This window comes from Crotalus tigris, unplaced genomic scaffold, assembly GCF_016545835.1.
Source record: "Crotalus tigris isolate CLP2741 ecotype Arizona unplaced genomic scaffold, ASM1654583v1 scf7180000017933.3771270, whole genome shotgun sequence".
Taxonomy (NCBI): domain Eukaryota; kingdom Metazoa; phylum Chordata; class Lepidosauria; order Squamata; family Viperidae; genus Crotalus; species Crotalus tigris.
Genome location: NW_024096726.1, coordinates 687933 through 711343, shown reverse-complemented (window position 1 = coordinate 711343; position 23411 = coordinate 687933). Strand labels below are relative to the sequence as shown.

Genomic DNA, 23411 nt, shown 5'->3' with positions numbered 1-23411 from the left:
ACTTATATACCACTTCATAGTGCTTTAGAGCCCTCTCTAAGCGGCTTACAGAGTCAGCATATTGCCCCCAACAATTTGGATCCTCATTTTACTGACCTATTATGATTTCCTTTCAGAAATATTTCCTCTCCAGATTTCTCAAAGCCTTGAACAATGAAAGAACTTCTAATGTACTGCCTTTACTGAAAAAGTTGGAACACATTCAGGGATATACAATGGATCTTGCCTTGAAAACAGTCCATGCTGAATTGTATAGCATAATCAAGTAGCAGGATAGGAAACATTTTATGACATCCTGTATTATGTCATAAAATGTTTTATGATGATTTTAAAATGTTTTATAAAATTTGCCAAATTTCAATTCCACAAAAATTATAGGTTCCAGAGTTTGGATGCATTCTGTCAGTTAACCCAAAGGTCCCCAACCTTTTGGGCACCAGGGACCAGTTCCGTGGAGAAAGGTTTTTCTGTGGACTGGAGAGTGCGTGGTTTTGTATGCTGCCTGCATCCCACAGGTGGGGCTTTGCTTGTGCGGACCAGTTGCTGGCATGCCACGGACTGGTACCGGTCCACGGACCAGAGGTTGAGGACCCCCAAGTTAACCTATTTGGGATACATTTTAGTTTAAAAATTGTTGCCCTATAATGCAGTGATTCTCAACCTTTCTAATGCCGTGACCCCATGATACAGTTCCCCATGTTGTGGTGACCCCCAGGTGGGTGTGGCCACCAATAAGAGGGAGTAGGACAGCTAGGGAAAAGGGAAAAAAATGGCGGACAGCATGGTTTGGTGACCCCCGTGAAATGGTCATTCAACCCCAAATGGGGTCCTGACCCATAGGTTGAGAACCACTGCTATAATGGATTGTTCATCCAGTTTTAAAAAAAATAGAAATAGGAGTTTTAATAGTTTGGAGATGTAGCTGTCTTGATAGTAACCTATGTTGAACCGTATAGCACAGTAAAACTTCAGGAGTTGACCACAGGAAATGTTTTATGACATTTTATCACAAAATGCTTTATGATCATTTTATGTCATAAAATGTTTTATAAGATTTGCCAAAATTTCAGTTCCGCAGGAGTCATGGGCCCAGGATTTTAGATACATTCTGCAAGTTAACTCATTTGAGATACCTTTGTTGCAGAGGTTTTGCCCTGTGATGCATTGTTTCACCAAGTTAAAGGTTATAGACAGAAGAGTTTTACCAGTATAGAATTACTAAAACAGATAAAATTAAATTAATATTAATAAACCATCATAGCTAATATCAGCCAGAAGACAGAAAAACTCAAAGAAGTAGTGCAAAATCAGAAAATGTGGAGACACCTGGCCCATAGAATCGCCAAGAGTCGGACATGATTGAATGGATATCATCATCGTCATCAATGTTAATAAAATTGTAAAATTAATAAAAATAGTTATGGCTGGAACATTTATCACATTTGCATTAACAGTCCCTGCATTTTCACTGAAGCCACAGAGAATTTGGCTATTGTGTGGGTATTAACATAGTAGAAATTGACATGGTATCCTTCAGTCCTTCCTGGGAGAACACATTACCCCTACACAGAGCGATATAACAATTATAGTGGAACAGCACATATTGGATAGTTTCTATGTCTTCAGAATCACAAAGACAGGTACATTCTATTAATGGGGTTTTGGTAAATTGGCTGTCATGGTTCCGATAGATGAAACCGTTTAAAGAACTTCAAGGCAAGAATTCTTCCTTAAAGAACATTTTATTAGGAAACAAAATATCGGCACTTACATAGTTGAACCCAAAACTGAGATTCCCTCCTCCTAGATACAAAGTAACTAGTTGCAATTTTCACCCCACACACGCTGTCATAAATCGCATTCCCCAATTAACACAAGCTGCGGGCTTTTCTCACCAGCTTCTCAGCCCACCAATTCCTTATCAGACCATGTCCTTGAGTTCCCACACTTCTACATCATTATGGCTAGCTAAACCCTCAAGCATTTACCCCATACCCCCTTCTACATCTGAACTCTAAAAGAATAGAAAAGACACGTTAGAAGTAAAAGTAAAAATGGCTGCTGATCCTCAGTTGTCAGAGCAACGACATCCATTGTCACAGCGTTGACATCGGCCTTGTAATAGTTCCAAAGTTGATAGCAGTGTTCCAATATCTCAGGGATTGGCACAAAGAAGAGGAAGTCAAGCTATTCTCCAAAGCACCTGAAGGCAGGACAAGAAGCAATAGTTGGAAACTAATCAAGGAGAGAAGCAACCTAGAACTAAGGAGAAATTTCCTGACAGTTGGAACAATTAATCAGTGGAACAACCTGCCTCCAGAAGTTGTGAATGCTCCAACACTGCAAGTTTTAAAGAAGAGATTGAACAACCATTTGTTTCCTGCCTGAGCAGGGGGTTGGACCAGAAGACCTCCAAGGTCCCTTCCAATTCTGTTATTCTATTCTATTCTATTCTATTCTATGCTATTCTATTCTATTCGCTACGATACTCATTGTTTGGCTCTGAAGAAATCCTTCCTCAACTTGGGAAAGGTCAGCATATTTAGATAATTTGCAGGTTGTCAGAAGCCTTTTACTAATAGGGTTCTGATATTTTGGGAAAAGGTACTAGCTAAAGTATGATCCTCAATGTTTTGTCTTTTTTGCCTGGTTAAGGTCAAAAGCTAAGAGTGAATCTGTGGTCAGCTCATAGCCCCCCAGTTTCTGGTCTACTGTGATAATCATGGTGATGGGTGCTTATCCAAAAATATTAGCATAACCAGGCCATTAGGAAAGGCTCTAATCTTAATCCAATTTATCAAGACTAAATGTCATACTCTTGGTACTAATTTGTTCACTCCCATTTCAAGACTGAGGTCACTAGAGATGTCCCTTGGGGCCGCAAGTATGGACCTTAAAATTTTTGTTTGTATAAAGTTGACTGCATTTTTTTAAAAATAAAGTGCTACCTGGGCTCTGTATAAAGGTTGAGTGAGTTGCTGCCGTTTCTTTCTTTCCTTTGAAGTAGAAGAACCTCTTGATGGAATGGAATAGAATGATTCTTTGTTGACAACTTTAAGGCTCTTTTGAATAATATATTTCTGACAGGCTTTCCAACCCCCTAAGCATGGAAGGCCACTCCCAGATATTTGAACACGAGTACCTGTTTTTTCCCTATTTATTATCTGATTTGAGTTATGGTTTTTTTTTTATGGTAATGACGCTAAGTTTATACTCTTTGGCCTCTTTATTTCCTTATAAGGCATTGCAAATAGGACAGGTAGTCTTATCAACCAAGAACTGATACAAGAAGGGTGTGCTTGCGGAGAAGATGGATAGAATATGTTCAGAAGAAATATGGAACTACAAAGTTTCATTTATTTTATGAATAATAGATTTGTTTATAAAATTATGATGTTAAAGTTTGAAGAGAGTTAAGGGTTAGTATGATTTTGGTTATTGTATAATTAGTAAACTTAAATAGATTATGTTTAATATGTTTGTATAACCCTGTACTTGGCTCTGGGAAGTCGGGGTGGGGAGAGGGGTGGGGGGATGGGTTGAAGGTTAAATAGCTCAGATAAATAGAAATAGTTTCATTGTATATGTTATGTTTTATTTTGGAGAAAGGAATTGCTCGGGCATTTCTCCTGGACTGCATCCGGAATGAGAAGATAGGAGGAAGGGGAGATGTAAGTAGGAAGGTTGAGGAGGAGGAGAGGGGGAGAGTGAGGAAGAAGAGGGAAAGAGGGAAGTGAGAGAAGAGGTTAGAGGGTGGATGCAGTTTGGGGGGAAATGGGTGAGCAATACCGAAAGTTATGTGCATAAATTTATTTTACTCTTTATCTGAAGTATTTTTTATGATGTAATGTAAAATTGAAAATAAAAAAAAATTACAAAAAAAAAAAAAAAAAGAAGGGTGTGCTCGCATGGCACACATTTCCTGGGACTTCCCAAGGGGTTAAAAGCAACTCTGAAAACCAAAGCAGTGAGAATAAAGAGCAAAGATCATTGCCTTTCCTGAGCTACAGAGATTCTGCAGCAGCAAAAATAGCTTTATTTACATGCCATGCAGGAAGTTAGAATTTGATGCTCTCGTATGCATCACTTTACACTTACTTAAACAGAAGCATACTTGTCATTTGGCTGACCATTTTAAAGAGACCCTTTAAATTGAAAGTTGACAGTTTATATCTGTTTTTAACCAGTGAATAATCCCTAGTCAAGTTCATAATCCTGTGGTTCAAAGATGGTGTCACATTTTGACTGAGCCTGCTAAGAGGGCAATAATTTCACATCTGAGTTAAGGGTTCTCAGGTACAGCCATCAGAATCAAATTATTTAATTACTGTGAAGACTCTAAAGATGCCCTAAAGTCTGTGAGAAAGTCAAATATCTGCCTTACATCTTTTACAATAAAGGGATACATAAAATAGGCAGTTTCTCTTGAGTCATTATATTTAAGCATCCCTTCCTTTGCCATCTAATGACTCAACTGATTCCATGTATGTATGTATGTATGCATTATACAGTACATTCCTCAGGTTTGGGAGGGGTTTGCAATTCTTATCACCTTTTCCTTTTTCTGTAAGACTTATTGTTCTCATTTAGACAGATTCTCTATTTCTGAAACAAAGATTATTTTTGTATAGCTTCCTGAACACTCAAGGGAAACCATGCTGTCCAGATCTTAGACTTGTTTGATTCTTTGTTACATTATGAAACTACAGTAACTACATTTGTGATTTATTATGGGATTAATCTATCCCACAAAACTAGGAGAACTCCAGGTGGCTTTCAGAATTTACACATAAACACAATGGAGATCAGATTGTTAGTCAAAATAATAATCCAAATCAGTTTCAATATAGTTCTAAAAGTAGTACAGATGGGTTACATAATAGCTGAAGGGTAAATTTTTAAAAAGTGTACTTTTCTAGTCATAAAAGGGTGATTTAGTTTTGTATGAAATGATTTATAGCTCCGTGATTGTTTATCATCAATAAATTCCAATAAAAGTGCCATGAGTTGTTCAGGGCTCGTCCTTTCATTCCCTACAATTGTGCAGAGCGTAATTTATTTTTCTAATGAATAAACTATTATAATATACTTTTAATCTATTTCAATAATTTAATTCATAAAACCAGACAGCAATTTAGAAATGATTTTTAAAGTGATTTTTCTCTGTCAGAATAATATGACTGTCCCCTCATTCATAGTATTCTAGAACAGGGGTCTTCAAACTTGGCCCTTTTATGACTTGTGGAGTTCAACTCCCAGAATTCCTCAGCCAGGCATGCTGGCTAAGGAATTTTGGGAGCTGAAGTCCACAAGTCATAAAAGGGCCAAGTTTGAAGACCCCTGTTCTAGAATGACAGGACTATTTGGAATACAGGTGATCCTCAGCTTAGAACAGCGGTTCTCAACCTTTTTATACGGCGACCCCCGGTCACACGGACGTGCCGTGCATGTGCGGCGTTGCCCCCATGCGCGGCGGCGCCCCGAGGGGGAAAAATGGCAGATCGCGTTGTTTGGCGACCCCCGTAAAATGGTCATTCGACCCCAAATGGGGTCGCGACCCATAGGTTGAGAACCGCTGGCTTAGAACCACAATTGCAACCGAAGCTTCCATTGCTAAGTGAGTGCACTTGATGTTATAAGCTTTATTGCTGTGGCCATTAAGTGAAATACACAAATATGCATGAAAAGGGGAAAAAAATTGAATCCAGAAAAGTTAAGTAGGGTCCAGCAATTCTGCTAAACTTTTCAGGCAATCGCAGAACATTTTATTTGATTTGGATGGTGCAAAAGCAATTCTGGATGGGTTAAGCAACAAAAAACTGTTGCTCCTTCTTGCCCTTCCCTAGATGCTGGGATGACATATCCCATAGGTCCACCTGCCTCCGTAATATTCTGTCCTCACTCATATCTGTCCAGAATAATTGGTGTTTTGTGTTGTGCCCAGAAGAAAACACCAGAAATAGGTATATTGTGCACAGTAGGCTTTAAACAGTTTGGTACATGCATATCCCTAGTTTGAACCAGGAATAGAATTATGTGTTCACAAAAAGCTAATTGGTAGAGGTTTCCTTTCTCTATGCTGTAATGAATAAAAGAAAATATTTAAAAGTTGGAAGAAGGAGAGGATGAAAAGAATAGACACATCTTGGTAACAAGAATATGTTTTTAAGCAGAGCAGGGCTTTAGCAACCATTTTAAAAGTCAAACATTCAAGACCAACATGTAAAGAACAATATTTACATTTTGATCTTTGTAAAGGTCAGGTATTCCATTACAGAGTTCCTTAATGAAAAGAGCACAGGAAACAAAATTAAGAATGAAAGCAACCCTTTGTTTTAGCAGCTAGGCCATCTGCTGTTCTTCCTTGGGCTGGTGTTGGTACAAAGAACATAGCTTGGGTGTTTGTTGCTTGACAACTAAAGGAAAATGGTTGGATAAACACGGACTTGCAAACAAGATATAAAAGAAAATATTTGCTGAACAAGACTGAAAGAGCATATAGCCTAAATAAAGGCATCATGAAAATAGTAGCTTAAATAAAAATAAAGGCAGTTATCCCTTGTAGTAGAAAATATGGAATAACAAGAAGAAAATAGCAATCCTAGTTTTTCAAGATAATTCCGAGCTACTTTTTGTTAAAGTCAAATCTCTGTTTCAATCTCTTATTTTTGCTGGCAGTAAAGAGTGCAACAAAATCATTTCCTTCACAAAAATTCCTCTTTCCACTGTTTAGGGAAATAGCTCTGAGCAATTAGGTTAAATGGCTTGTGGGAAAAGATAAGGAAGAATATTGTTAAAGATGTGGGAATTCTAGAAGCTGATATGGAATAGGAATATGCAGAATCCACCCAATCTGGTCTAGTGTGCTTTGGAGATAAGGCAATCTTACTTTATGTCTGCATCCCAGAGTGAGATGCAGAAAAACAAAAGTCCTTCCACAATTTAATATAAAAATAACAGGTGGCATATTGTTTTTTTTTACCAGAAAGAAGTTGAAGTCACAGTTTCTAATATCTAAGCTCAGCATAGCGTGGTGATTACAGTACTTGCCTGGCATGTAGTATATTGCTGTTTTGAAAGCCAGCAGAAATTAATAAAACAAACAGAACTATTTCTCACTTAATATTGGTAATTAGGATCAGAAATTCCATCATTAAGTGATATTGGCATAAAGCATGATATCACGTGACCATACCACATTGTTTTAGACCAGTCTTCAGTTACTACTGTTAAGCAAAGCACCATGGATTTGTTAAGCGAGGACTTTACCCAGTGGAGGGGATTCAGCCAGTTTGCACCACTTTGGCAGAACTAGTAGCTAATTTTTTGTTGCCCAGGGCCAGAATGGACTTTCGGAAGTGGCATCCACACAGAGAACCGGTTGTTCACATATTTGAATCCTTGCACTGACTTCACCTGATTGCAAGTTTCAACTTGCAGGCTTCCCCACTGATTTTGTTTGTGGGAAGTCAGCAAAGAAGGTCACAAATCATAATTATGTGACCAGGGGATGCTGCAACCGTCAGAAATCTGGGCTGCTCAACAGTTCCTAGACTGAAATCACATGGCCACAGGGTGTTGCAACATCCAGAACTTCAAGGATTGGTCATAAGTACCATCATTCAGACGACTGCAACTTCAAGTGCTGAACAAGTAATCATTAAATGAGGACTTGTATGTACAGGCAGTGGTGGGATTCAGATATGTGAACAACCGGTTCTCTGTGTGGATGCCGGTTCCAGAAGTCCATTCTGGGCCTGGGCAACAAAAAAATTAGCTACCAGTTCTGCCGAAGTGGTGTGAACCTGCTGAATCCCACCACTGTGTACAGGTAGCCCTGACTTGTCAATTGCCCTCCCCATTTGAACTTACTGGAAGTTCAATGAAAAAAGTAACTTTATGAGGGTCCCCCCCCACTAACAATAATTGCAGCGTCTCTGCAGTTACATGACCAAGATGTCTTTGCAGCTGCAACCATTTACAACCATGACAATGTCCTGTGGTCACATGATCATCATTTGCACCCTTCACAGCTAACTTCCAACAAGCCAAGACAATGGACGGTTGCCAGTACAAACTAGGCAAAAAAAATAAAAATAAAAATCAATCCACTGCAACATGAAGGCTATTAAGATTAGGAACTCTAATCTACTATATGTGATCCGGTGCAACTGATAGATGTTTTCTGAGGTCTCAGGCTATGCCTCTAGGCTTTGAAAGAATTTTGGTCCAAAGTTATCCAACCTGCTTCTGTGCCAAAGTGAAGGTTTTTTTTTGCTCCTAGAGGGAAATAACTATTAACTACTTTACATATAGATATATATGTGTGTATGTCTCTGAAGAAGTGATGGAAGAATGCATTTTTGCATTTATGTTTTAAAGAATGGGAAAGGAGGTAGTTTCAAGGAATGGAAAATAGTAATTTAAAAAGTGCAAGGTTTCAAATCAGCAACAGTCTATATGCCAGGCAATTGTAAAGCATTGCCCTGTTGTAGTGCCATTATAAAGTTTGCTTTAAAGAATTTTGCAACTGTCTGTTCTGCCTGCATGGATGTGTACTGCAATACTTTAATGTTGTATAAAAATCATTTAACTTCGGAGAGATACATACAGGCAAAAAGTATTCATGCTCAGTAATCCCCACCCAGAGAGAGCAGTATCAGGAAAAATTTTCAGGGGGAGGGTATGCCAGCCTGCTGCCCAGACTGAATACCTTACATTTTTTTTTTCAACGTTAGCAACTTTAAGATGTGTGGATTTCAACTCTCAGAATTGCTGGGGAATTCTGGGAGTTGAAGTCCACACATCTTAAAACTACAGAGATTGAGAAATACACACAAACACACAAAGGAGTAGCTCAAGGGCTCAGTACAGATATGTTCGGAGAGAGAAAAGAATTAGACCTATTAGAAGTCTGCACTTAAGCATTAGCAAGCAGTTCTGCAACAACAGATGAAAGGGAACTGGCCAAAAAGATAATGCAAAACAACAATGGGATAAATTTCATCAGAAGTCAATCCGAGGCAAAAAACAGTAACTGTAAGTCATGTAACAAGTCCAAGTGTGAGAAATCATCAACTTTTTCATAACTTGAACTACGTACGATTTTAGTGGGGGTTTTTTACACCTTGTAATATAAAATGATAGTTTTATATTTCACACGCTAGTGAAGTTATGCTTAAAATCCTACAAGCTAGACTCCAGCAGTATGTGGATCGAGAACTACCAGAAGTACAGGCAGGATTTCGAAGAGGCAGAGGAACTAGAGATCAAATTGCCAACATACGCTGGATCATGGAGAAAGCTAGGGAGTTCCAGAAAAACATCTACTTCTGCTTCATTGACTATGCAAAAGCCTTTGATTGTGTGGATCACAACAAATTGTGGCAAGTTCTTAAAGAGATGGGAGTACCAGACCATCTCATCTGTCTCTTGAGAAACTTATATGCGGGTCAAGAAGCAACAGTGAGAACTGGACACGGAACCACTGATTGGTTCAAAATTGGAAAAGGAGTCCGGCAAGGCTGTATACTGTCGCCCTGCCTATTTAACTTATATGCAGAGCACATCATGAGAAAGGCAGGGCTAGATGAATCAAAAGTTGGAATTAAGATTGCCGGGAGAAATATCAACAACCTAAGATATGCAGATGATACCACTCTAATGGCAGAAAGTGAAGAGGAACTAAAGAGCCTCTTGATGCGGGTGAAGAAGGAGAGTGCAAAAGTTGGCTTGAAACTCAACATTAGAAAACCAAAATCATGGCATCCGGCCCTCTCAATTCCTGGCAAATAGATGGGGAAGAAATGGAGGTAGTGACAGATTTTATTTTTCTGGGCTCCAAGATCACCTCAGATGGGGACTGCAGCCAAGAAATTAAAAGACGCTTGCTCCTGGGGAGGAAAGCTATGGCAAATCTAGACAGCATACTAAAAAGCAGAGACATCACCCTGCCAACAAAAGTGCGTATAGTCCAGGCCATGGTTTTCCCAGTTGCAATGTATGGCTGTGAAAGTTGGACCATAAGAAAGGCTGAGCGCAAAAGAATTGAGGCCTTTGAACTATGGTGCTGGAGAAGACTCCTGCGAGTCCTTGGACTGCAAGGCGTTCAAACCGGTCAGTCCTAGAAGAGATCAACCCCGACTGCTCTTTAGAAGGCCAGATCCTGAAGTTGAAACTCAAATACTTTGGCCACCTAATGAGAAGGAAGGACTCACTGGAGAAGGGCCTAATGCTGGGAAAGATTGAGGGCAATAGAAGAAGGGGACGACAGAGAATGAGATGGCTGGATGGAGTCACTGAAGCAGTAGGTGTGAACTTAAATGGACTCCAGAAGATGGTAGAGGGCAGGAAGACCTGGAAGAACGTTGTCCATGGGGTCGCGATGGGTCAGACACGACTTCGCAATTAACAACAAAATATAAAATGCAAACTAATCCACCCTCAGCGCTTACCTCTTTCATCTTTCCCTACACGGCGAAATGACTACCCTTATGTACTACATAAGAGATACTACAACCTATACCACACTATAAACCAGGGGTCTTCAAAGTTGGCCCTTTTATGACTTGTGGACTTCAACTCCTAGAATTCCTCAGCCACCACGCCCTGCTATAAACCGAATGAAGAGACGCCTCTTCGGTCCACTCTCCCCGTTCCAATCTTCCACAGCTCTCATCTCGGCCCGTTTCCTCAAGGACCCAACGCGCATGTGCATTCAAGTTCGGCCACGCCCAACTACGATTTCTGAAGGGGGAGGCGGCTTAAGCGTGTTTGGGATCGGGAAGCTCGGCAATCGGCTGCTCTGCCTTGGCGGAAAAGGAAGGAAGCATCCCGGTCTAAACCTATCGCTTGCCGAGGTCGCCATCGCTTTCTATCATCTTTTCTGGTCAAGCGCCGGCGCTGCTGTCCGAACGCTGCCGACATGGTGAGAGGCGAAGCACCGGGGTGGGCGGCGGGGTGCGGAGAAGTTTGGGCGAGCGCGGAGGCCGGGGAGGGAGAGGCCGCGCTTTCGTTCTCCGGGGCGATAGATGTGACTCAGCACTTGCCGGCGGTGGCAACTTTGCGGCCCAGATTGCCTTGTTTTTAATTGCCATCCCCCCCCCCCCATTTTGTAAACCTTATACTCACTAGGAGTGGTCTGCATGTCTCCGGTGCTTGGAGTTTCCTGCTTCGTGTGGTTCAGTCCTTCCCCTCCTCCTCCATTTTTTGCGTTCTCATCGGCCCTTCTCGTGGGCAGCCCAGCAGACTTTTCTACTGAAACAAGCATTCATTTCCTTTTTTGTTTCATTAATGTATCTTTAATAAATTGAGACTCTTGAGTCACTGGGAAAGACTTTGTAAATAGTTGTGCTTTCGCACTATATTCAAACCAATGCAAAATAGGGTATGCTTTATTCTTGTATACGTTTCTTTAAAGTCAGGACCCCGCTAAAGGAAGAGACTCCCAATCCCAATTTTCTCCCTATATACCTCTATTGTTGTACCTCCTAACACGATCGCCCCACTTCGTACATGTATGAATCAACATTTCTGTTTTCCAGCCTTTTGCTGGATTTGGTTGCAGAGAGGAGCGAAGGAGATGACCGGATCTATAGTTTTACATGTCTAGTTATACACCCTATGCCTTGAAGAGTCCTTGTGATATCACAAAATAAAATCGGCCACAAAAAGCCAGTCTAGCACAGCAGATAAACGCGTGTCAACGAATATAAGAGCAGTATAGTTACACGTTGTAGATAGTATGCTACAGAGATACATCTTAATAGCAGTATAGTTACACGTTCTATATAGTATGCTACAGAGATACATCTTAATAAAGTCTGTTGCATTAAAAACAATTGTTGAGTGGATTTTTCTCAATTTCAAAAGGGGATATAACTTTAAAGTACATTTTAATTTCTCGCCTTGCAGTCCTACAAATAATCAGAAGTAAATTTCATTTGCCTAAACCTGAATAGGTATAGGATATTGACATAGTAATTAAAAAAACATTTTTCTTTTCTTTCTTTCTTTCTTTCTGATCCCTGTTTCATCATTGAAACTGAAAGCAAAACTGTTTCTACCTAGTTAGATTATTACAGTTTTGGTTTAGAGATCTCCACATGAAAATTGGAAATGTGGGCTTATTTCTAATCATATTTTTTTAAATGAACTGCTGGATATTAGTTTAGCAAACATTTCCATGTTTGCCTTGATTTATAACACAGTGACTTGGTTAGATGTCCACATTGTAAATGTTCATTTACTATTTCCTTCTTGATGCTTTTTTCAACCCAACTTTTATTTTTCTTTGTCAAGCTTTGTCCCCTGAATTTCTTAATAAAGTTTAATAAGTATGAGTGGCATACTTGCATGTATTGAACAAACCAAAAATACTATTTGGTAAGGATGTGCAATTTCCCCAAATTGGGAAGGTTGTTTGAATTTGATTTAACATACATGCTATATTAATTGGTAATATTGTAAAGAAGGTGTGCTTTTTTGTGATATTGCAGGGTGCTGCCAATAGGTATGAGAATTTTCACATTGAATCTGAAGAATCTTTCCTGCTTTGAACCTGCATATTGCACACCTCTACAATTTTGCTCAATCCTGTCTTGAAAAGAAAATTAGTTATTAAATGTCATACCAAAGTTCTATTTCCATAAACTTTTTTCAGTTACAGAAATGATCATTCATAGTGCAGATGAGATTTTGTTTTATTTTTTCTTATTTTAATGGCAATCATATTAATCAATTTCTTTTGTTCACTTTAGTTTCGCAATCAGTATGATAATGATGTCACTGTATGGAGTCCCCAGGTATCATTTTTGTCTTTCTATTCTTTTTTGTATATTTCCTTTTCTCATCAGTTGAATAATAAAAGGATTTAAATCCTTTGAAATTTTTTAGTTTCAAAGCAAGATTTAAAACTTACTTTGAAAGCAAAAGTAATAAGAAATTTGTATATGTGAAATATGTTCATTATAGTAACAACCTGCATGAGTGATTTATACATAAATACCTTTCTCAACTGGATTTTCTATGGTAATACTATAGGAAATGCAGCTTAGCCTACTTGTTACTTGTGTGATGCTAGGCCCAGGAGTATGAGACAACTGAGTCAATGAATAATAAGATAATCATTATAGTCTGCTGTTTCCTAATTTCAAGGACAATAAGGGATATCTGCATAGATTAGAATTTGACAACCTAGAATAGTTGTAGCCTTAGAGGGAATCTAAGTGTAAGAATGCTATACTCACATTCTTTTTTATAAAGTTATAACTAAAATTATGTCAGATTGAGCTAGATTTATGAAAAAGATGGTTTGTTGATTAAACCAGTGACCCCCCAACCTTTTTGATGCCAGGGACCGGTTTTGGGGGAAACAATTTTTCCACAGACCAGTAGTGAGGTATATGTTTCACACGCTACCTATATCCTGCACGTGCTCAGATGATGCTTCACTTGTTTGCATGGCCTGGTTCCTAAAAGGCCATGGCCTGGTACCGGTCCGTGGACCAGGGGTTGGGGAGCCCTGGATTAAACCATACTTGGCAATGCGCACATAACATTCAAATCCAAACAAACCATATTATGACTAAGCATGATGTAGAAACCAAAACATTAATTCTATTCCCTGTTCCCTGCTTTCATCTGAATACGTTCTGGAAAACTCAAAAGCTCTACCTGTACTGTGTCATTTTTTATTGGTCTGATAAAGATGTTTGCCGTACTATGGAATTTAGAGGGCATGCTATGCACAGAAATTATTACTAATTTGTGCTCAAATGTCCTGATTTAATGCAATTGTGATAAACATAATGTTTAGTCTTAAAACTATCATGGAATATTTTTATTCACTAAAGATAATGTTAAGTAATGTTTGAAGGAAGCAACCATTGCAATGAAAGAAGCAAGAATAACAAAGTGTTAATTAGTTGTGACTCATTGGGTAATTTGGAACCAGCATCTCTCTCTCTGCCCAGCCTGCCTCAGGGGATTATTGTGGATGAAAGTAGGACAACGAAGCCACACACATACACACAAGCGTATGTACATATATGCTGTGAGTTCCTGAATGAAAGGCATTCATTATTCCCTTATTATTCCAGGAGGCTCATCTCATCTGCACTATCAGCATGTTCATAAGGCTATCTTTTGTTTTTTAGGGTCGAATTCATCAAATAGAATATGCAATGGAGGCTGTCAAACAAGGATCTGCAACTGTGGGGCTAAAATCAAAATCCCATGCTGTTTTAGTTGCCTTAAAGGTAAACTCAAGAGGAAAGCAAGTTTGGTTTTTTTTTAAAAGCATATGTGATACATAAAACATTATACCGTATATGCTGGCGTATTAGGCGACCTGGCGTATAAAACGACCCCCATCTTTATAGCCGGGCCGCATTCCTAGAACGTCATCTTATATGCCGGAAACTACCAGTATTTCCGGCGTATAAGATGACTCGGCGTATAAGACGACCCCCGTCTTTGGCGCCGATTTCAGCGCTCGCGGAAGTCGTCTTATACGCTGGCATTTACGGTAATAGTTACAATCTTAAAGTAGATTGTAGATTTTTTGAAATCTAGAAAATGTACCTGTTGGCCAAGAAAAAAAATTGTTGTAATCACTTTTGGTTTGTAGGGGTAAGAGCTGAGAAAGTCTGTTCTAAATAATTACAGTATTCAGCTTGAAATTACAATCATATTTTAATTATTGTACTTCTTGTTTACCTAGTACCAGGTGGGGAGATAAGTGGGACATAAATTATTATAAATAAAGTTTGGAAACATGAAATGCTACACACAAGAACATTTTTAGAATAAAATGATAGGAAAGCGCCAAGCAATTTTGTGGGGCCAGTGAAAGATCATGTGGCAAAAACATCAGGTATATTATTTGATTGTAAATGCAGTCAGAGAGCATTACAAATTTTTATTAACAGTAAGGCTATATGTGCTATAAATAATAGATAATGGTTCCATTTCCAGCAGTAAAGACCACATAGTTTTTCTTGGAGAGAAAAACAATGGAGGGATATTACTGCAGAGGCTATTTTTGGGTTCTCAATAGGTGCATCCTTACTAGGCCTGGTATGTAGGACAGGAGATTAGGGGTGGAGTTACAAGTGTTAGCTTATTGAGCAAAGACAGACACAATACTTGCACTATTAGGAATATACTAAATTTATTGATTAGGGAGCAGAAAATTAAGTTTTCTAGAATGTGTCATTGCATTCTAGACCAGGGGTGGCAAACTGCCGGCCTGCGGGCCAGTTTCATCATACCAAAGCCGCGCCCACCCCTTTGCCGGCACTGCAAAAAGAGTCGCGATGCGTCGCAACACATCATGTGACATGGCGAGTTTGATACCCATGTTCTAGACAGTGTCAAATTTCCTTCCAAATTACATTATACAGAGATGGTTTGCAGGTTTTTGGAAGTAAATGAGAAGCCATTTAAGTCGTCATAAAATAATTGCATTAAGCTTCTTATGTTTACATAAGGAATAACAAGAGTTCAACAGTCTTTACTATAACTATTCAAAATACTATTATTAATTCAGTCAAACCTTAATCCACTGGGCTTTAGATCCAGTGAATAAACTTCCCACTGTATTAATGTCATTTTGTGTGTTTTTCTGAAATGACATTATATACAAAGTGTTAATTTCTGCAATGATTTGCAAATTATATGATTGGTGTCATTTGCTATTGTCACTACAGATTTTATTCTCTCTAGTTTAACAAACAGTGAGAAATAATGCATACTTTCTCTTCCCCCCTCCCCTAAATTTGTCATATTATCAGTGTATGATTCACAACTGTTACTTTGGATATCTGTCTTTGTTTAGAGAGCACAATCTGAACTGGCAGCTCATCAGAAAAAAATCTTGTATGTTGACAACCATATTGGTATTTCCATTGCTGGACTTACTGCTGATGCAAGACTCTTATGGTAAATATGGAATTTGATTTATTTGATAGAATGAGGACTTGTTTTAAGTTTATAAATATACATGGAGTGGGTTTGTATCTGATTCCTCATTCAAGCCCTTAGTTCCTGAGACTGTATCCATGTTTCTCCATTCTTTACCTTGTTTAGTGCAGTTGCTGCACACCCTAACCAGGTCTCCCGATAAACCTCTGCTGAATTTAACTATATATATGAAAATTGTTCTTAGTCATTTGTGAGGATTGTATATAAGAATAGTGGTGGGAAAGATTAATTCCACTGCTCCATCCACACAGTTACTGAAAATGCTGAGGGGCTGAGAGTGAACCTGATTGAAATTGCTGCTGTAGGAGCAGAACGAAACACATGGAACATACTTGCTAAGGAGCATCCAATAATTTCATGCCAAAATGAGTTTATTCCCCTTGCCTGTCCTAACTCTTCTATAATCAAATAGTATTATAATATCCATACAAGTAAGCTTTCTATTGAATAAATCTAAGAAGTGCTGAAATTACAAATGGAATAAATTCTGTTTTACTCCTGCAGCAATTTCATGCGTCAGGAGTGTTTGGATTCCAGATTTGTATTTGACAGGCCTCTTCCAGTATCTCGATTAGTGTCTCTGATTGGAAGCAGTATCCTTTTTTCTGTGTGATCATTATTGAGGGTTTCTCACAGTTGCCAATATATTGTTCGATAATCATCTTACTGCAAAGAATTCAGGTAGTTTTATTGTATAATAGCAATAGCACTTAGACTTATAGACTGCCCCATCGTACTTTACAGCTCTCTAAGTGATTTACAAATGTCAGCATATGGCCCCCAATAATCTGGGTTCTCAGTTTATCGACCTTGGAAGGATGGAGGGCTGAGTCAACCTTGAGCGGATCAGGATCAAACTCCTGGCTATTACTATTACTTTTAAGGAAAGTGAGGCAATACAGGGAAATATGGACTGTTCACTGATGTTAAAAATCTACTAATTGATTGAAAATCACAGCCATGTAATAGAAAAATAAAAGTTGAATAGTAAAATGAGAATTTTCTGGATTTTAGATCAAATTCATCTATTCAGGCAAACTCGTCCACAAATTTTACTTCAACATTACATAATTTGGATGAATTAAATTTCATCACTTTTAATAATTTAATGTTGCCTCTTATCATTTCAAAGATTTCCATAATAGTTAATACAACAGATGTTGAACATTCCTATTGAGTATTTTGGATTTTGTTTAATCAGAATCCCATGATTTATTTTTTGATGTTTAATTGGAGATGACACTGGGGGCAAGGTTAACTCTGGTGATTATTTTAAATTCTATGAATAAAATCCAATGCTAGTCTTTTTCTGATGGAACTTCAGCTTTCTGAGAAGAAAGAGGGGAATACTGCTTGAATGATCACTGCTACTGTTATTTTCCATTTGTGTCCTATATCTTAAAACCTGACTGGGGGATGGAGGTGGGGGTTATATTTTAAATTTTGAAGAGTGTATATGAAAGTTTTCATAAAAAAAGTATGCATGTGTAAATCAGCTTTTTGAGATGTATTCCTCAGCTTGTTTAAGAAACACAGATACCAACGCAGCGTTATGGCAGGAGACCATATGGTGTGGGACTTCTTATTGCAGGGTACGATGTAAGTGCATCAACTGTGGGAGACATGTTATTGTATTTTTTTTTCCTGGAGAATTTCACTCCTAGAGTAAACATAGTAGAACTGCAGCAAAAAGAGTTCGGAGTCTTATTCTGTGTCAAAAAACAATTTGTAAGTACAGTAATTATAAACATTGAATAGGAAACTTGGATTTGGAACTTCTTGCAAGATACATTTCAGTTTTAGTATATTATTCAGATGTTTAGGAATTAGGTTCCAATCAACCCAAGCCAGTATAGACAATGCTATGTAATATTTCAGACTGTTTTTGAACATCAAGCTCTGTAGAACTTTTTTTTTTTCAAGGAGACTGTTGTTTCAGATGTGAAGGGAGCTGTTTTAAAAATGGTTGAACTAATTTTGCATTTGAAGTGGGAGGTTTTGGAAAGGTTGCACTTAAAGCTGTTCAGAATGAAATGTGTTGAATGCCCCTAATAGCCAGGGGTTGTAAATTACACTGTAAAACAGCTCAGAAAGCATATATTTTTTATTTTGATGATAGATCAAAACACTGTATGTAAGCTGTCTGATAGATTCCTCCTTTTTTTTTAAAAAAAAATGTCCTTTTAATTTGTCAGGATATGGGACCCCATATCTTCCAGACTTGCCCTTCTGCAAATTATTTTGATTGCAAAGCAATGTCCATTGGTGCACGATCCCAATCAGCTCGAACTTATTTGGAACGACATATGACCGAGTTTGCTGACAGTAAGTACAGCATGTTTGCAGTATCTATCTAGCTATCTAACTATTTATCTATCTGGTTCATCGCTGAACAGTTACTTGGCTATCAGAAATGTGATGAAGAAATTGACTGTGTTTAACCCATTCAGTCCAGAAGATACAGCTTTTCTGAACTAGTCATAAATATAGTTATTTTGCAGGTAACCTGAATGAATTAGTAAAGCATGGACTGCGTGCTCTGAGAGAGACACTTCCTGCTGAACAAGATCTAACTATTAAGGCAAGGCTGAGATTTTTTTTTTTTCTCTCAATTCTATCTGTATCTGAAACACGGCTAATAGTAGTTATGAACATTGTGGAAGAGTGACACATTTATTTTTGTAAAGCAGAACCCAAATTTATAATTAAACATTCACATATAAGAGTATGGAGAGATGTACTTTGAACATTAAAATAATCTGAGAAATCAACTTCTGGCTTTAGGACATATAGCTCTGTCCCTAATGACATATTTTTGTAATCATATAACTTTTAAATACATGCTTTAAGCATTGTTTTTATATGAGTCTATAGCAGGGGTGTCAAACTCAATTTCATTGAGGGCCGCATCAGCATTGCGGTTGCCCTCGGGCCGGGTGTGTGTGGCCAGGGTGTATGCGGCCTACTGGGTGGGCATGGATGGAGTGGGTGTGGCCTACTGGGTGGGCATGGCCAGCTCTACATCATTTGCGTCAAGGGTGCCTGTGGGGGCCTGGGCAGGAATGGGACAGAGCTGAATGTCTCTGGCAGAAGGGAGTGGGACCCGGGCAAGCGCCAAGGCATGGTCCATTTCTTCATTCCTCACAAAGGATGACACCTTCCAGCTTGCACCCAGAGGGCAGGGCCAACACAGCAGGGGCTGGTTCCTCACTGTTTCTAGACGGCCTTGTGGAGCTAAGACTGAATGCGTTTCAGCATAGATGGCCACCACAAAATTGTACCTTGGCTCCCAGCTGGCCTGGGCCAGGGCCAAGGCAGTGGGGGCCGTTCCCTCATTGTTTCCAGGATGGCTTCGTGGGCCACATGAAAACACTTTGTGGGCCACATCCGGCCCCCGGGCCTTGTGTTTGACATGTCTGGTCTATAGGGCCTTAGATATCCTTTTTTGATAGGGAAATAATGTATATTTTCAAATGAGTATATAAAGTAATTCTGACGCATGGAACATTTCAATTTATTGAAATATTAGTATGATTCAGTCCAATTATGGCTTCAGCAAGTTCAGTAAAATGCATTCTTTTTACCCTTTTGAATTGTAACATAATATATATTTTGTATTACTTTCTTGGGAAAGATAATGAATTTCTCCCCCCCCTTTTTTTTTAATATATATATATATAATTGTCATTTAACAGAATGTTTCTGTTGGGATTGTTGGTAAAGAAATGGAGTTTACAATTTATGATGATGATGATGTAGCACCATTCCTGGAAGGTCTGGAAGAAAGACCACAGAGAAAGGTAGGCAAATCACAGCTTGTAAGTGTTTCATTAGGCTATTTTTTTCTTTGTTATATATGCTTATCTCAGTATTTTTTTTCAATCTTGTAACTCAGTAGCTGGATCACATTATGAGACTTTCCATTCTGAGGACTTTTTTTAGATCAGGGGTCCCTGACCTATGGTCACGGCCCATTACCCGCTGGGCCACAAATGGCTGGCTGATACATGTGTGTGCATGCGCGTGCACAGCCCCATTCATGCATTTGCAGCCTTGTTCATGCAAGCATCGCATTTGTGGCCCCACTTGCGCAAACATTGCAGGCATTTGCAGCCCCACACATGAATGCTCACGTCACTATGAGTGTTGTGGGTGCTTGTGGCCCCACTCAAATGAGCGCTCGCAGCCCCACTAGCACGAGGGTCATGGGTGCTCATGGGCCCACTCATGCTAGTGTTGCAGGTGCTCGTGGCCCCCTTGCACCAGAGCTCAGGGCCTCACACAAGTGTCATGGGTGCTCTCGGCCTCACTCGTGCGAGCAACGGGCGAATGCGCATGCATGCACACCTGCCTCTCCCACAAAACCACCCCCACCAGCTGCCAAACGGGAAAGTTTGCAGAACTCTGTTCTAAATTGCCTGTTCTCCAAGGTTAGATGACTGGTGATATAAGAGAATGCCTTTGGAGTGTGATATTCTGTCTCCTGCTCTCCTCAAAATAATTGTAGCATTTACTCATTTGACACTAAAAAACCTCCTTTATTTCTTTTTAACCTGACTAATAAGCTTTTGATTTTAATTTTTTTTAAAAAAAGTGTATTCCTCTCTTGCTCTTTCAAGGATTCTTCCCAGTATCATGCAAACACATTTCCCATTTTTTCTTTCTCTTATTCCCAAAGCAGACTTTTAGAAAAAGGGGGAGATTTGATTTCTTTCCATATATACATTCCATTGGCATATTAAGAAAATTGGACATTTTGCTTAACAGACCAAATGATTATTTTATACACATTTGTGCCCTACATATAAGCATTTTAAATGTATATATGTCTTATAAATAATAACTCTGAAGGTATGAGCCAATTAACAAGTGTAGAAAACGTGAATATTCAGTTTTTCTGGGGATTGGGCTAATTTTTATGAAATACACAAAAGGAACAAAATATTTAAAAATACTGTATATCAAACCAAATTTTGTCACTGTTGAATTTTTAAAGCAGAAAAATTGAAGTATTGGAAATCTCTCAGCCTATTTATTACAACACTGAATATTGGGGGACTATGTATTTATAGAATATTTTGTTGGGGGGGGGTTCACAGTGATGGTTATCTTTATTTCTTTTACTCTTTTAAGCCTGCTCAGCCTGCTGAAGATACAGCAGAAAAGCCCGAGGAACCAATGGAGCACTAAATGCACTGCATAATGTATGCGTTACTTCAGAGGAAATAATGCGAGGAGCATTATTTGTATTGTGGTAACATTAAAATTCAAGGCAAAATGTAGTGATAAAACACCAGTGTTTAAAAGAATTACAAAAAAAAACCCCACCTTATGTTGACAGAAAAAAATAACTGACTTCTATTAAGAAATGATGTCATTTTCTAGAAAAGACTGAAATACTGTTTTATATGAAAAAGCATGTTGCTTTTATGTTGTAAAAACATCTCTGAAATAAATTTTCTTTTATGAAAAATTGTGAGTTTTTTTTTTTTTTTTGCTTTCTGAACTTCGTGGTTTTCTTTATTGAGAATTTTTAAAGGTTTTTACAAATAACAAAAAAAGAACAATAACAAACAAAAAAAAACAAAACAACCCTCACCCAACCCCTCCCAAACCACCCCCTCCATCCCCCCCCCCGAGCTTCCCAGAGCTGAATATAGGCTTAGTTAAAATTTTAAGAAACCTAAACAAATTTTAACAACTTATAAAATAGTTAATAATAAAATATATATAACATAAACATTAAAAAGAAAAAATACTTAAAAAGAAAAAAAAGAAAGAAAGAAGAAAAGAAATAGGAAAAAGAAAAAAAAGGAAAAAAGAGAAAACAATCTATAAAATATCAAAAATTATATACAAGTTATAAAAAAGCTAAATGATATTTTTTTATATCCAATTTATGTTGTATAAAATTTATCCATTTTTCCCATACAACAAAAAATTTCTCTTGCGATTGCTCCTTTAAAAAAGCCGAAATCTTTGCCATTTCCGCCAGATAGGAAACTTTAAAAAACCACTCTTGCAAGGTAGGCAAAGATTCCTTCTTCCAATATTGCCCTACTAACAGCCTTGCGGCTGTAATCAAATTTAACATCAATATAACCTCCTTAGCATCACAATCAGTAACAATACCTAACAAAAATAATTGCGGAGTAAATTTTACCCTCCTTCTAAAAATTCTTTGAATATTCCACTATATCTTAATCCAAAAAGCTTTTATATTTTTGCACAACCACCAAATATGATAATAGGTGGCGTCCAAACAGCCACATCTCCAACATTTAGGCTGTAAATCAGGGTACATGAGAGACATTTTTTGTGGATCAAGGTGCCATCTATAAAACATTATATAAAAATTCTCCCTTAAGTTCTGGGCTTGTGTAAATTTAACATTCCTCACCCAAATAATTTCCCACGTATCCAGTGGGATTGGTTCACCAAAATTTTGTGCCCATTTAATCATACAATCTTTGATTAATTCAGATTCTGAATCCAATTCCACTAGAACCCCGTAAATCTTCTTAATGTGAGTTTGTCTTTGATCCTTTACTTGTTTAAAAAGATTTTCATCTTCTCTAAGCCAGCCCATATTACAATCCATCTTCCATCTGTCCACTATTTGTCTATATTGAAACCATGAATAGGTAATATTTTCATGTACTAAATCTTCCAAAGATTTTAACTGCCAATTTTGACCATCCCATCTAAGTAATTGTGAAAATTGTGACTTTTTTATACTCCTTAAATAAAAAAAGTATACAATATTATTGGATCCCATGCTTTTGGGATCTTGTACCTATGCCAGTATTTTTAAATATCATTATGAATCTCATACCAAGTTAAATCAGAATGTGTAATCTATTTGTAACTATCAAACCAGTTGATAATATAAAATGGGATCCAATTAATTTAAAGACATTCACAGAGAAAGATTTCTGCCAGGGATGTGCAAGATGGACTCTTGCAATATTCTGAATTTCAAAAATTATTTCTGGCAAAGAATAAAAAAGGGAAATAAAAAAATGTGGCTGATCTTAGAGCCACTAAATTATAAATGACTTAGATGAGGGAATAGAAGGGGATCTAATCAAATTTTCAGATGACACTGAGCTGGCTGGAATAGCCAGCACCCCAGAAGACAAGCTCAGAATCCAAAAAGATCTTGACAGACTTGAACAATGGCCCTATCTGACAAAAAGATATTTAATGTGTAGAAAATCAAGGTTTTACACCTGGACAGGAAAAACCAAAGGTGCAAATACAGATTAGACAAAACCTGGCTCAAAAATAGTAACTGTGAGAGGGACCTTGGAGTCCTAGTGGACAATCACTTAAACATGAGCCAGAAATGTGCACCGGCAGCCTAAAAAAAATAATACAATCCTTAGCTGTATAAACAGGTATAGAATCAAAATCACGTGAAGTAT

At 38.1% G+C, this 23411-nt stretch overlaps 1 protein-coding gene and 1 long non-coding RNA gene across 2 annotated transcripts; one reads left to right on the top strand and one right to left on the bottom strand.

The window, feature by feature from the left end:
• Window positions 1-1723: 1723 nt before the first annotated feature.
• Window positions 1724-10698, bottom strand: LOC120308482. The gene is made up of 2 exons (XR_005556853.1): window positions 10455-10698; window positions 1724-2203 (listed from the first exon to the last, which is right to left on the bottom strand). It is a non-coding gene; the product is annotated as an uncharacterized LOC120308482 (long non-coding RNA).
• A 55-nt stretch (window positions 10699-10753) lies between these two features.
• Window positions 10754-21457, top strand: PSMA1 (proteasome 20S subunit alpha 1). Its single transcript, XM_039344580.1, has 10 exons — window positions 10754-10927; window positions 12759-12803; window positions 14157-14258; window positions 15839-15942; window positions 16489-16577; window positions 17513-17583; window positions 18180-18309; window positions 18486-18565; window positions 19680-19784; window positions 21118-21457. Exons 1-10 carry the CDS (start codon window positions 10925-10927, stop codon window positions 21172-21174), a joined length of 786 nt encoding a protein of 261 aa, XP_039200514.1. The 5' UTR covers window positions 10754-10924; the 3' UTR covers window positions 21175-21457.
• The last annotated feature ends 1954 nt before the right edge of the window (window positions 21458-23411 follow it).